General features: G+C 39.1%; 1 protein-coding gene across 7 annotated transcripts in view; it reads right to left on the bottom strand.

The window, feature by feature from the left end:
* swm (Zinc finger protein swm) overlaps positions 1–14,879 on the bottom strand; it is a 243,197-nt gene that overhangs the window by 77,588 nt on the left and 150,730 nt on the right. For 5 of the 7 annotated variants that reach the window (XM_070084976.1, XM_070084975.1, XM_070084980.1 and 2 more), the window contains 2 exons: positions 9,912–10,046; positions 7,115–7,426 (listed from right to left, as the gene is read on the bottom strand). The exons of 1 other annotated variant lie outside the window; for it this stretch is intronic. In XM_070084976.1, the coding sequence (XP_069941077.1) occupies positions 7,115–7,426; positions 9,912–10,046 (447 nt within the window). The remainder of the gene's footprint in view (positions 1–7,114; positions 7,427–9,911; positions 10,047–14,879) is intronic. One more of the 7 variants, XM_070084978.1, reaches the window with a different exon arrangement.

The raw sequence follows: 14,879 nt of genomic DNA, 5'->3' as shown, positions 1-14,879 counted from the left end.
TAGAAAAGAGTAAGGTGATGAGGGTATCAAATGATTTAGATAAAGAAAAATTGGATATCAAATTGGGGAGGAGGAGTATGGAAGAAGTGAATGTTTTCAGATACTTGGGAGTTGACGTGTTGGCGGATGGATTTATGAAGGATGAGGTTAATCATAGAATTGATGAGGGAAAAAGGGTGAGTGGTGCGTTGAGGTATATGTGGATTCAAAAAACGTTATCTATGGAGGCAAAGAAGGGAATGTATGAAAGTATAGTAGTACCAACACTCTTATATGGATGTGAAGCTTGGGTGGTAAATGCAGCAGCGAGGAGACGGTTGGAGGCAGTGGAGATGTCCTGTCTAAGGGCAATGTGTGGTGTAAATATTATGCAGAAAATTCGGAGTGTGGAAATTAGGAGAAGGTGTGGAGTTAATAAAAGAATTAGTCAGAGGGCAGAAGAGGGGTTGTTGAGGTGGTTTGGTCATTTAGAGAGAATGGATCAAAGTAGAATGACATGGAAAGCATATAAATCTATAGGGGAAGGAAGGAGGGTTAGGGGTCGTCCTCGAAAGGGTTGGAAAGAGGGGGTAAAGGAGGTTTCGTGGGCGAGGGGCTTGGATTTCCAGCAAGCGTGCATGAGCGTGTTAGATAGGAGTGAATGGAGATGAATGATACTTGGGACCTGACGATCTGTTGGAGTGTGAGCAGGGTAATATTTAGTGAAGGGATTCAGGGAAACCAGTTATTTTCATATAGTCGGACTTGAGTCCTGGAAATGGGAAGTACAATGCCTGCACTTTAAAGGAGGGGTTTGGGATATTGGCAGTTTGGAGGGATATGTTGTGTATCTTTATACGTATATGCTTCTAAACTGTTGTATTCTTAGCACCTCTGCAAAAGCAGTGATAATGTGTGAGTGTGGTGAAAGTGTTGAATGATGATGAATGTAGTTTCTTTTTGGGGATTTTCTTTCTTTTTTGGGTCACCCTGCCTCGGTGGGAGAAGTGGGGAAGTGGAACAGAATTCTTCCTTCGTAGGCCATGCGTGTCGTAAGAGGCGACTGAAATGCCGGGAGCAGGGGGCTAGTAACCCCTTCTCCTGTATATATTACTAAATTTGAAGGGAGAAACTTTCGTTTTTCCTTTTGGGCCACCCCACCTCGGTGGGATACGGCTGGTATGTTGAAAGAAGAAGAAGATGTATACATATATACATTATTCCCCAGTGAAGTGTATGTTTAGGCATCATCACCTACGTTCAGGCAGTGTGCCATATGCAGTTCCCAAGGGTTGTAGGTCACAAACGAAAACCCCAGCCACTGATAGTGATAGTGATCATGAAGGAGAATATGCGAGGATGGAGGAAGAGGTGGTGGTGGTGGGTGGCATGGTGCCTAGGCCACATGGCGCAATGGGTGGGCAGAGAAAGGATCACCCGGCACCCCCTCAACCATGTGCTGCCTCCACTCCCCTCCTTCCTCCTGCTTCCCCATGCCCGATGCCACAGGTTCACCCTGCACCATGTGACCGTGAATGGAAGTGGACACAAAGTACAACATTTGTGCCACATCCTTTTGATTTTGATGCCAGTGGAAATGGCACCCCTCCCAGAATCGCCCATCACGAATGAGTCTACAGAGATAGACTTTTTCCAATTACATATACTCTGACAAGCTGATAATGAACTTGACTGTCACCCAGACAAACAATTACTACTGCTATATAATGGACAACACATGAGGTTGCAGAATCGTCACGTATAAGCACAATATAGCAGAGTACTGGTCCTCAGATTACTTCATCAGTGCTCCAGTCTTCCGCAACCTCCTTCCCTGCAGCAGACTCACTCTGTTGCTATGAATGTTGCACTTCTTGGACAGGAATAGGCCCAACAGAAATGACCTCCTATACAAAATCCAGGAACTGTTTATGTATCTGAAGCAGAAATTCAGTGCTTACTTTTATCCATTCAATAACATTGTTGTCAACAAGTCCTTGATTCTGTTCAAGGGATGACTGTCATTCAAACAATATACAGTATACCGAGCAAACATAATCGCTTTGGGATAAAACTGTTTTGTGTGACTCTGAGAGTGGCATAGTGTTGGATGTCATTGTCTGCACCGGGAGAAACACACTCAATGACAGGCAGATGTTGGGCATTTCTGGAGTTGTTGTTCACAAGATGATGAGGCCATACCTTGGCAAGAGTCATACATTGTTCACAGACAACTGGTATACAAGCCTTATGCTCGTTGATTTCCTAAGCATGAATAATATTGATGTGTGTGTTTGTAAAGGTAGAAAGATGAAAGTGAACATAGAAAAGAGTAAGGTGATGAGGGTATCAAATGATTCAGATAAAGAAAAATTGGATATCAAATTGGAGAGGAGTATGGAAGAAGTGAATGTTTTCAGATATTTGGGAGTTGAAGTGTCAGCGGATGGATTCATGAAGGACAAGGTTAACAATAGAATTGATGAAGAAAAAAAGGCAAGTGGTGCATTGAGGTATATGTGGAGACAAAAAACATTTTCTATGGAGGCAAAGAAGGTAATGTATGAAAGTACATATAGTGGTATCAACACTTTTATATGGGTGTGAAGCTTGGGTTGTAAATGCTGCGGCGAGGAGGCGGTTGGAGGCAGTGGAGATGTCTTGTCTAAGGACAATGTGTGGTGTAAATATTACACAGAGAATTTGGAGTGTGGAAATTAGGAGGTGTGGAGTTAATAAAAGTATTAGTCAGAGGGCTGAAGAGGGGTTGTTGAGGTGGTTTGGCCATTTAGAGAGATTGGATCAAAGTAGAATGACATGGAGAGCGGGATAGGGGTCGTCCTCGAAAAGGTTGGAGGGAGGGGGGTAAAGGAGGTTTTGTAGGCGAGGGGCTTGGACTTCCAGCAAGCATGCGTGAGCGTGATAGATAGGAGTGAATGGAGACGAATGGTATTTGGGACCTGACAAGCTGTTGGAGAGTGATCAGGGTAATATTTAGTGAAGGGATTCAGGGAAACCGGTTATTTTATATAGCCGGACTTGAGTACTGGAAATGGGAAGTACAATGCCTGCACTTTAAAGGAGGGTTTTGGAATATTGGCAGTTTAGAGGGATATGTTGTATATCTTTATACGTATATACTTCTAAACTGTTGTGTTCTGGGCACCTCTGCAAAAACAGTGATTATGTATAAGTGTTGGATGATGAAAGTATCTTCTTCTTGGGGATTTTCTTTCTTTTTGGGTCACCCTGCCTCGGTGGGAGACGGCCAACTTGTTTAAAAAAAGAAAAAATGTGGAACAGTGAGAAGAGACAGAAAACATATACCAAGGTTCAGTGGAAGCAGTGCTGAAGGTGCAGTGTAAGAATTTCATGCCAATCATATCATGGCACTGACATGGCATGACAAACAGGTTGACATTGCTGTCAACCATCCACAGAAACGAGATGGTGCAAACAAAGTGAAAAGGAACACCAATTAACGCATTGTAAAGCCAGCTGCTGACGTCAACTATACAAACAATATGCAACTACTCGACAAGCGTGACATGATGATAGGGTTCGTCGGCTGTGTGCATAGGAATCGCAAGCGGTATATGAAAGTGTTTTTCCACCTTGTAGACATTGCAGTGCTCAATGCCTTCAATATGTATGCAATAAAGACAGGAAAATGACTTCGTTATGCAGAATTCAGCCTGAATGTCATCAAGCAGATAGCAAAAAAGTATGGTACCACCCCTGTACCTGTCCCTCAACAGCGACTTATCCCCCATCCCCAACCAGTGGGGAAAGTGTCAGACCAAATCCTCGCTAACTGTCACTACCTGATACCAGTACTGTCTACCCCAAAAAAGAAGTATTCTTATAAAAAGTGTGTTGTATGTGCTAACACCTCAAGGCAACCCCAACAGCAGAAGGACACACGATTCATGTGTTAGCAATGTGGAGTGGCACTCTGTATGAATCCATGCTTCATGGAGTATCATGCAATTCTGGAGTACTATAAGCATAACTGGGACATGTAAATACCTTGTATACAGTTGTAGATAATAGAATGTGATTCAGCCAGGTGTACAATATCACCTACAAGCGTGTACGTGTGTGTTTGTGACAATATGATTAATAATTTCGTATATAATATTTGCGTCTGAACAATATTTGGCTATCAAATCAAAAGATCTACTAAAAAACATAATTATCATACCATAAAAACTGAGAAAATTAAAAAAAAAATGGAAAAAACATTAAACAGTGGTACCTCGGGATACGAACATATTTCGTTTCAGAAGGCTGTTCGAGTGCTGATACCAAACGAATTTGTTCCCATAAGGAATAATGAAAATCAGATTAATCCATTTCAGACCCCCAAAAATACACTTACAAAAGCACTTACATTAATACACTTACATAACTATTCGCGTTTTGAGCTGTTCGTATCCCGAGGTACCACTGTATTTGCAACATGTCTGCAAGAGGCAATGCTTCATGTTGCCATGAAGTGAATGACAAGCACCGACTTTGTGGCCTTATATCTCCGTAAGTACCGACTAAATTTTTTTTTTTACCTTACTTAATGTAAAATAAATGTCCTCTTTATTTAAAAAAAAAAAAAATTCAAAATATTCAGAGCGCTGGGCGAGAGAACGTAGATCTATGTTTGGACAGTTAAGGGGTTAAGCCCTCTAAGATGCTGCCCAAACACCCCACACCTTCTAAGGTTTCTGACAATGAACCTAAGTGCTAGAGGAAGTTTAAGACACTCCAGGAGAAGGTTGAATTTCTGGATTTGATCTGGGAAAAGAAAAGCTATGCCGCAGTAGCACGCCATTATGGCTTAAATGAGAGCTTTGCTTTGCTATGCAGTCATTACCTTCATTGTACTGCATAGCTAATTCATCATCATCATCTTCAACTGGTATCAGTCATTATTGGCAAGTACCCGTACATTTAAGTTTATTTTTACTAAATTAAATTATTACCGTATATGTACCGTACGTATACCAAAAAAAAAAAACGGGGTTGCATGAATTACAGTATACCAAAGAAAATGGGGCTGCATGACTTACAGTACATATGAGGGTAACATTGGTATTTTACATTCTAGCACAGCGGGAGACATAGCAGTACAGTACTGTATATGAATTTATCTTTACATTCTTTTTTTTTAAGGGTGTTGTATGAAGCCGAGTTTGAAATTAATGTGTTTTGGGGCATATTTAGGGTTTAAACTATAAAAATAGGCATTTATAGCATAATTTTTAACCGTGTCCAGAATTCACGGTGTTTCCAAATTCAGGGGTAGTCTTGGAATGTAACCCCCACAAATTTGGGAGGACTACCATATTTCAAGTAACTGAAATCTGCAGGCAGTTGGGTGACTTTCTATACGCAACCTATCCACTGATCCAGCAATCACTAATGCGGTTCCATCACTAATCCAGCACTAATTTCAGCTAGTGTCTCTATTGATAGGATAATTCGGTTGACAGGTGAACTGCTAAAAGGACTACAGCAAAGCAGCTTTAAAAGTGAACAAGAAACATTGAACGTTTACATGCCAGATTAACAATGGTCGACCTGTATTACCTTTCTAATACAGTACTCAACATCAATTTCCCAACCTTTCCTGAAAATTTCCAGCAGCTATTTTCTTCAGGTTAGATTAGGGCAAGTTACATAAACCTATTTAACCACAAATAAACAAAATGAGACAACAACCATGATACATCTGAAAAACTGGCCAACAAAAAGCTAATAAAAAGTGTATGTCAATCAGTTTGCCAGACGACTGATCAGTCTGAAGGTTAACTCTACTCATGGTTTCTATGGGGGCTGCACTCTACTGTTTAAGAAATCCTGCCGACCACGTCGGTCAATGAATTCATCGCTAAGCAAGGAGCACACTATAATGGTAGTGGATTTGTATCAACTATCTTTGATATTATTTTAATGTCACCTTTGCACCATTTATAATTTTAGTATATTTTTAAATGTTTATAGTGTATTGTATATTGTAATAATAAACAGAAATAGGAAATCAGCTCAAATATACATTATTTAGGTATGCATACTGGTCAGAGAGCCAGTTGTAAGTCTGAGTCATTGGTAAATGAGTACATCCCTAAGTGAGGAGAGGCTGCATAGTATTCAGCCAAGAGTAAATACTCAACACTAAACACTAAATACTCAAACAGTGGTGTTCACTGGTCATGTTGCAACATAAGTGTCCTATATTAGACTGTCAATTATCCCTTTTCTCAATAGCAACAGACAAGTGATATGACCTTCCTCAGTGCCTAAACTAAGGTCAAAGGTTCTACATCTCATTAATAGTAAGAGATGGAGGTAATTCTGTCTGGACCGAAGGAGAGGGTAGCTTCACTTCCTTGGTTCAAGAAAGCCCCATGAAGGGTGCCTGCCATTCAGTAACCGAGATTTTCTTAACTGATCAGCTGTTAAGATAAAAACATGGGTGACAACATCACTTCTGATTTTTTTTGGCAACACTGTGAGACTAAACTTAAATATTAAAACTGAGCAACGTTGATTTCTTTAGATATTTGTGAAGATTTATTTCATTTACAAATTTCCTAAGATATTAAAAAGCTAATGTTTTTTTTAGATACTGTGTTTACCAGGGTATTTATTACCAGTGAAGTTTTGTTGGGCCTCAATACTGACATTCATGCATCAGTCTACCTTCAGTAACCTACCCCTCATATTTTGTGAAATGTACACACATTTCTGCCATGTTGACTGAACTGGATTCCACTCAACTTTTACCTATGGGATTTTCCTGGTGTATATGGTGTATGAGTGGCAATAAAGTAACTAACACATGATTTCACTATTATTCCAACAATGTTTTCTTTACAGTATTTACAAATAACTGGCATGAAATGTGTATACATTTTTGTAAGAAAGCCTGTATTAACTAATGTTAAAACATTTTTTTTCTAATTCAGTGAATTAAATTGTCGATAGATCATTGGCAAGACAGCTCAAGCTCACAAGTGTCTGATTTTTAAAAGTGCTTTATTGAAGCATGCATTTATTTGTACTGCAAAGGTTGTCTTTTGCAATTAAGCACAATCTGCTATATTTTAAATAACATCTAAATAAAGAAATGCAATACCTCAGCAGCTAAGAGCTCTCGCTGTTTTAGAATGGCATCAATTTCTTGTCTCTTCGTGTCAACAGCGGCAGCATGTGTGGAATCGGGTGCAATTGCTGAGAGGGAGGGAGGAGCAGACAGAGGCGAGGTGGGCGTGACAGCTCCAGTTGAAGTTGGTAAGGAATGGGAGCCTGATACAGGAGAGGTAGGTGTGACACTTCCCGGTGACGTGGGAGTATATGTCGAGGCACTGACTGCACTGGCAGCAGCAGCAGAATGCAGAGCATGGGTATTATAAACAGTCTTGACTAGGCTGCCACGTGAAATCATCACCTAGTGAAAGTTGGAAAATAGCCAGTGGTTAAGGTAATATACTGAATAGCCAAGTACCTAAGCAAACGACAGGCTTCAACAAACATAACTAGATATGGTTCCATCATATTAGTTTGGCTGCACGGGGGCTTTGCTGGCTTCCTACTTCAGCATTCATCACAATACAAACAATTTTATGACATTATCTTTGCAAATTAAAAAAAAAAGGGGTGTATGTGAATTATCAATATTCTAAAATGCTTAGAACTCACTGTCTTAAATTTATCCACTTTTGGATAAATCCAATTAACTAAAATTACAACTGTGAATTAAATTATCCTTGAAAGAATGCTTTAGGCAATTTTTAGTGGTTCTTCATTTAAAAAACATCAATTACTTGTCTTGTATACAGTACTGCATATTCATTTGGTACATGTGGTGTGACCTCATATCATTTCTTTCATATTAATCATTTTATGGATCCAACTCTGTAAAGGCTCAAAATCTGGTGAGGTTCAAATCCCAACTTTTTCACTTTTTTTTTTTTTGTGACATGCCATATCATTATGATTTTAGTTCATAAATCAAGTACATTTATGCATGAAATGAACAAAACTCCTATAGCCAAACTCTTAACATTATGACACAGTAAGAAAACAATCAACATCCAACTAACAGTAACTATTAACCAATACTTTTACCAAAGGGTTTTCATAAATGGCTTTAACTATGAAAATTAGAAAGAAAATCAAATTTTTATTTCATCTAAAAAACAAACTGGAATATTTCACATGTTCACTCCAATATTTTTGCCATAAGAATGGTGTGGCTTAAACAAGGGACAATTTATAAAAAAAAAAATGAGGTACTGTACATACTTAGTACTGTATTCATGGGCAAGAAGGTTGTTATGGGACACCCACTTCTCATATACAGTGTATGTATGAATCTATCGCATGCAGCATCATATTTTCTTGTAAATATCTGTAAATACTTCTTTCATATGGCATGTCTCAAAGGTATTTAAAAAACACAAAAGTTTTGTAAAAGAAAATGATTATGCAGGCAGGAAGATTGATATGTGAATCCCAGATATCTCTGTGAATTCTGGATGTTTGCTCCAAGTTTTTCACACACCCCCCACCCACACACACACACACACACACACACACCCACCCACACACACACACACACACACACAAGCATTAATACAATGGAGTGAAATGCTGATGTATGATAAACAAGGTAACACAGAGGTATACCATCCTCTCATTAACAATACTTGCTAATAATACCCAAACAATCAATTTAGAATAAGTGAGAGCCTAATGACTTTATTCACTAATCAAACCCTAAAAATCACTTTTACTGCAAAGTAAAAACATTATTCACTACATACTGAAAAAGTTGAGTAAGCCTACAAATATTTCACGAACACAAATCATGACCCACTGGAACCTAAATATAATCTCAGTCGGATTATTGAATAATTTAGAACCTTTTCCCCAACTATTACTACTTTATTAAATAACCCCTCATGGGAAATCAATGAAACCACAAGTCATGGGAAAAGAGGGAGGTAATGAAGTTTGATCTAATAAAGTTTGATCCAAGACTGGGGTAACTCCAATTTTTAGGATCAAGAACTTTCCTCAGCATCAAAGTGCATGCCAGATTAAAAGTTGTGGAGGCTCCCAGCATTAAAACTTCCTTGTCAAATTACATACTACTGATGTTAAGAGGTGTGCCCAGTTGTGACTCATGAGTCACATGATAACCATTTACTCATTCACTGTGGCTAAATTAGGTAATATCCAGAACAGGAAGAAATCTTGAATATTGTCATACGAGCCACACTGAATAAACAAACAAGTGGCACTGAGCCATGGCTTGGCTACATCTCTTCCATAACATGTCAACCAGATTTACATTTGTTTCCTCTTCATATTATATGAATATGGGCTGTGCCCAGAAACCCGCATTGTGGGGACCTTTTTGTATAGGGAACCCAGTAGTAGTGCCCCTGCCCTTTAATCTAGCACTGATCACAACATTCATTGAAGGCTTGAAAACACTCTACTCAAATCTTATCAGTGACAGAAGTAAACATATTTACTGTACAGTCATTAGGTGTTAATATGCCTACATTATTTAGGCCACTTACCATATAAATATACTACTGCTACATGTGACCGTGGTGCTTCAAAAAAAAAAAAAAAGTACCAGTTTACTTCAGTTATTGCTCATTCAATAACATCAATCTTTCAATCCCTTTATGAAACATACTCTAAAATTCCAACCTTACACCACCTTCCTCCAACTACCAGTATTACAAGTGCTTCAAATTTTCAGTGAAAAACAAAAAAAAAAAACTTTGAACAATTATTGATATGAGTAAACGTCACAATACTGTGGCTGGACCAATTCACAAATAACTCATACTTTGGAGAAGTAACTTTACACATTTCCTTTCCGAAGTGTGAGTTATTTGTAAACAATTATTTACCTTTTCGTTTTTATCCTCATTAACCGGTTCAACGATCGTCTTATTAAGCGTTTTGTTGGGGTGCCGTACACCTAATCTATCGTGTACTGGCCTAACTGTGTGGGCCACGTATGTACCTCCTCGATCAATTTTACTCTGGAAAAAAGTAATTACCGGTACTCAGTTAACAGCTTCAAACTTGTATGCAAAGGCACTCTTTATAATAACTTTCACATGCAGTGATAAGCTCTAAAATTTAATAAAATTTTTACATGAAGCTACACATCACTAGAAAAGGATTTTTAAATAAAGATGGCATATCAGAGTTAAAGCTGTCCACTCAATGGTGCAAGACTGAAGAAAATTATATCTTTAGTGACACTTCTTGAAGGCATGGAAAATAAAAGCATCAAGTAAGACACAGTGGTAGATTGTTATACAATGAATGGGAGTGAAGGCATCAAGACACAGTGGAAGTTTGTTATACAATGAATGGGAGTGAAGGCATCAAGATACAGTGGTAGTTTGTTATACAATGAATGGGAGTGAAGGCATCAAGACAAAGTGGAAGTTTGTTATACAATGAATGGGAGTGAAGGCATCAAGACAAAGTGGTAGTTTGTTATACAATGAATGGGAGTGAAGGCATCAAGACAAAGTGGTAGTTTGTTATACAATGAATGGTAGTGAAGGCATCAAGACACAGTGGTAGTTTGTTATACAATGAATGGTAGTGAAGGCATCAAGACAAAGTGGTAGTTTGTTATACAATGAATGGGAGTGAAGGCATCAAGATACAGTGGTAGTTTGTTATACAATGAATGGGAGTGAAGGCATCAAGACAAAGTGGTAGTTTGTTATACAATGAATGGGAGTGAAGGCATCAAGACACAGTGGAAGTTTGTTATACAATGAATGGGAGTGAAGGCATCAAGACACAGTGGTAGTTTGTTATACAATGAATGGGAGTGAAGGCATCAAGACACAGTGGTAGTTTGTTACACAATGAATGGGAGTGAAGGCATCAAGACACTGTGGTAGTCTGTTCCACATAACAGCTGTAGAACAGAACATTAAACAGCAAGTTGCACTATTCTACACAATCAAAGTCGTCGCATATGTTCTGAAGATTAGAGGATTTGAGAATGTACATACTGTGAAGGGCAAACACCTACAGTAACAATATTGTGGTTTAGAATAATGTTTGGAATGTAGTGTATACAGGCTCTTTCTACAAAAATGACATTTGGGGAGGAAAGAAGAGTTAAGGATCATCCTGGAAGAGGATCAACTTATGGGATGACTATGTTCTCTAACATGACAGATATTGCCAACAAGTGGATGGCAGATATTGCCAACAAGTATATTACAGATGATCTACTATGAGTAGAGCTTAAGTCATACAAGGAGTAATGCAACAAGAAAAGTGAGGGAGTGAGGGTAAACAAGTTAAAGCGGTCAGAGTTGGGTGTTATCCATGGAAGTGATGCAAGCAAGCAATAATATCAACTGCATGGTAAAAACTTGATTTAATGGATTAATAGGGTGGCAGAAAATGCCAATTATAGTGGAGAGATGAGATTGTTGTGCCAAAATTGCAACAATAATAGACAATTTCTCTAACCAAACTAGTGTTTTTCCCAAATTGATTTGACCTAGTGGATTTTGATCCATATTTCCGAAGTCCATTAAATTGAGGCCCAATTAATCAAGAATTTACTGTATTTTTATTTGAGTTTTCTCATATAAGGTGAGTCTGGCTTGTTATTTGGCAACATTAAATGTTCCTTGACTCCACAGTGTTGAAGGTTTTTATGATTGCTGATGCTGCTTAAAAATTTTAACCCTGTTATTTTTTTATTAACATATTTAGGGGGGAGAACTAAACCTGTAGGTGGCATGCAGCACCTGGTAGAATAGGAGGTAATCACATTCAATTCAAAGAAGAGGGGGGGGTCAGAAATTTTTTTGAATCACAAGTCATCATCAGTACTGAGGAGCCTCCCATGAGGGGTTCTAACCCTGGAGTTCTTTAACAACGAATTCAATGTAGGTATTCATACTGTGTCTTTATGTACAACACAACTGTTACAATTGTGAGTTTTGCAAGCATACTTGTATTCAAAGATTTTGGCATATAGCTACATGGCTCACGAAATCATAAAGACACGACTGCAAACAAGCCATACCACAGGCGGAGCTTGAACTAGCAGTTAGCAAGTTGTAAAACTCCAGACTGACACGTTAGTCGCTGGGCCAGCTGACTACAATAAATTTCATCCACCTGTGGTATGGTTAATGTAGATACATGCTCCATAAACAAATGGTAATTAAAATGGTAATTAAACATGATTTATGTTACTTTATGTGATACAAAAGGCACCAATAAGTTGCACAATCATAGTTCACATTTTCAATATTCTGCAATTTAAATTTATTTTTTCATTTCCAACAGCAATGCACCATTTTCACCAAGGCACGCCAGAGTAGAATTCATTTCCATTGGTGTCATGCATTTTTGTTAAGAAGTGCTGCAACAGGCAGACAGTAAGCACCCGCAAGGCAATGGGCATCTCCACCGTCTTAGCACTGTGGGGCAGGGTGCGAGGGAGGACAGAGGAATGTAAACAAACAGCCACCTGCACAAGTCAGTGTATATGGATGCATACCATGTGATTTTACCCCTCAGTGCACATCGCTCAATTTTTCCATCACCCAGTTTAGTCTCTGGATATTTATCAAGGCATCCAAACAAAGTGCTAGTTATGCTGTTGAAGCAAGGAAGAAAATTAAGCATGACACTATCTGTATCTTGAAAAAACTATAGGAAATTGAGATGTTAAAGGGTGGAGATGACACCAGTGTTTGGTGTTAAGAGAATCAACAATTCGCTCAGTTCAAGCCAATGAAGCAAAGTTGAAGCTTATTCAATAAGTAATGCTCAATGTGACATAGTGAAAAGAATGGGAATATGTCATTACAGTTAAATAAAACAGTTTACTAAATGTGTGGATTGAAAAACAAAAAGATGTTCCATCTGATGGACTTATTATTAAGGTAAAAAGTCTTATAACACTATAAACAGTGTGTGAGGAAGGACAGCCCCAAAATGAGTGCACCTTTAGTGCAGAATGGTTGAACCAATTTGGAAAGTGCAGTGGGTTGCATAATATAAAGTTCAGTGAGAAGAGTGCTTCTCTCAACTAAGAAGCCGAAGCAGAAAAGTTCCTGGCTGAGTTAGCTAACATTAACTCTGAAAGTGGTTACAAACATGAGCAGGTGTTTAATGCTGATGAGACAAGTTTGTTCTGGTACAAGATGCCATCTAGAAAATACATCAGCAAACTAGAGAAAAGTGCTCTTGAATTCAAGGTTGCAATAGACTACAGCCTCTCCTCATTTACCGACATACTCATTTACCAACAACTCAGAGTTATAGCGGGCTCTCCCACAAGTCGGTATTGTATGCAATACGAGAACTTGGGTCATGAAAATTGGCAGCACGGCGTCTCAGTGTCAAGCATCTCTATCTCCTTCCTACAGTCATTCAATACACTAGCTTTCACAGTCTCCAGGACTACACAGTATTTGTACAAATTTGTACTTAATTGTGCACCCCACAGTACAAGATTTAGAAGTGCAGCAGCTTCTGGAAGAGAAAAACAAGAGGAAAATGGAAGAAGCACAAAATAAGCTCACAGTAAAGAGGTTAGCTGGTGTGTCTGTGTGTTTACTTTCTCTGTCTCTCTTGTGGCAGTTTAAGAAATGATTAAACTCAGTGAACAAGGTATGTCGATGGTAATAATACATGTAATAATAATCGCTCTGGGGCGCTTTAAATGTCATATGTATTTCGTATAGGGTTGGTGGCTGACATTTAAAGTGCTCCAGAGCGATTATTACTACTGATTATTATGATACCATCAACATTCCTTGTTCACCATCATAATAATCAGTAGTAATAATCGCTCTGGAGCACTTTAAATGTCAGCCACCAACCCTATACGAAATACACATGACATTTAAAGCGCTCCAGAGCGATTATTATTATTACCATCGACATACCTTGTTTTTTGTTTTTATTATCACACTGGCCGATTCCCACCAAGGCAGGGTGGCCCGAAAAAGAAAAACTTTCACCATCATTCACTCCATCACTGTCTTGCCAGACGGGTGCTTTACACTACAGTTTTTAAACTGCAACATTAACACCCCTCCTTCAGAGTGCAGGCACTGTACTTCCCATCTCCAGGACTCAAGTCCGGCCTGCCGGTTTCCCTGAACCCCTTCATAAATGTTACTTTGCTCACACTCCAACAGCACGTCAAGTATTAAAAACCATTTGTCTCCATTCACTCCTATCAAACACGCTCACGCATGCCTGCTGGAAGTCCAAGCCCCTCGCACACAAAACCTCCTTTACCCCCTCCCTCCAACCTTTCCTAGGCCGACCCCTACCCCGCCTTCCTTCCACTACAGACTGATACACTCTTGAAGTTATTCTGTTTCGCTCCATTCTCTCCACATGTCCGAACCACCTCAACAACCCTTCCTCAGCCCTCTGGACAACAGTTTTGGTAATCCCGCACCTCCTCCTAACTTCCAAACTACGAATTCTCTGCATTATATTCACACCACACATTGATCTCAGACATGACATCTCCACTGCCTCCAGCCTTCTCCTCGCTGCAACATTCATCACCCATGCTTCACACCCATATAAGAGCGTTGGTAAAACTATACTCTCATACATTCCCCTCTTTGCCTCCAAGGACAAAGTTCTTTGTCTCCACAGACTCCTAAGTGCACCACTCACCCTTTTCCCCTCATCAATTCTATGATTCACCTCATCTTTCATAGACCCATCCGCTGACACGTCCACTCCCAAATATCTGAATACATTCACCTCCTCCATACTCTCTCCCTCCAATCTGATATCCAATCTTTCATCACCTAATCTTTTTGTTATCCTCATAACCTTACTCTTTC

Source organism: Cherax quadricarinatus, chromosome 14, assembly GCF_038502225.1.
Source record: "Cherax quadricarinatus isolate ZL_2023a chromosome 14, ASM3850222v1, whole genome shotgun sequence".
Classification (NCBI taxonomy): domain Eukaryota; kingdom Metazoa; phylum Arthropoda; class Malacostraca; order Decapoda; family Parastacidae; genus Cherax; species Cherax quadricarinatus.
Note: the sequence above shows the minus strand (reverse complement) of the source record. Positions and strands in the feature narration are given on the sequence as shown.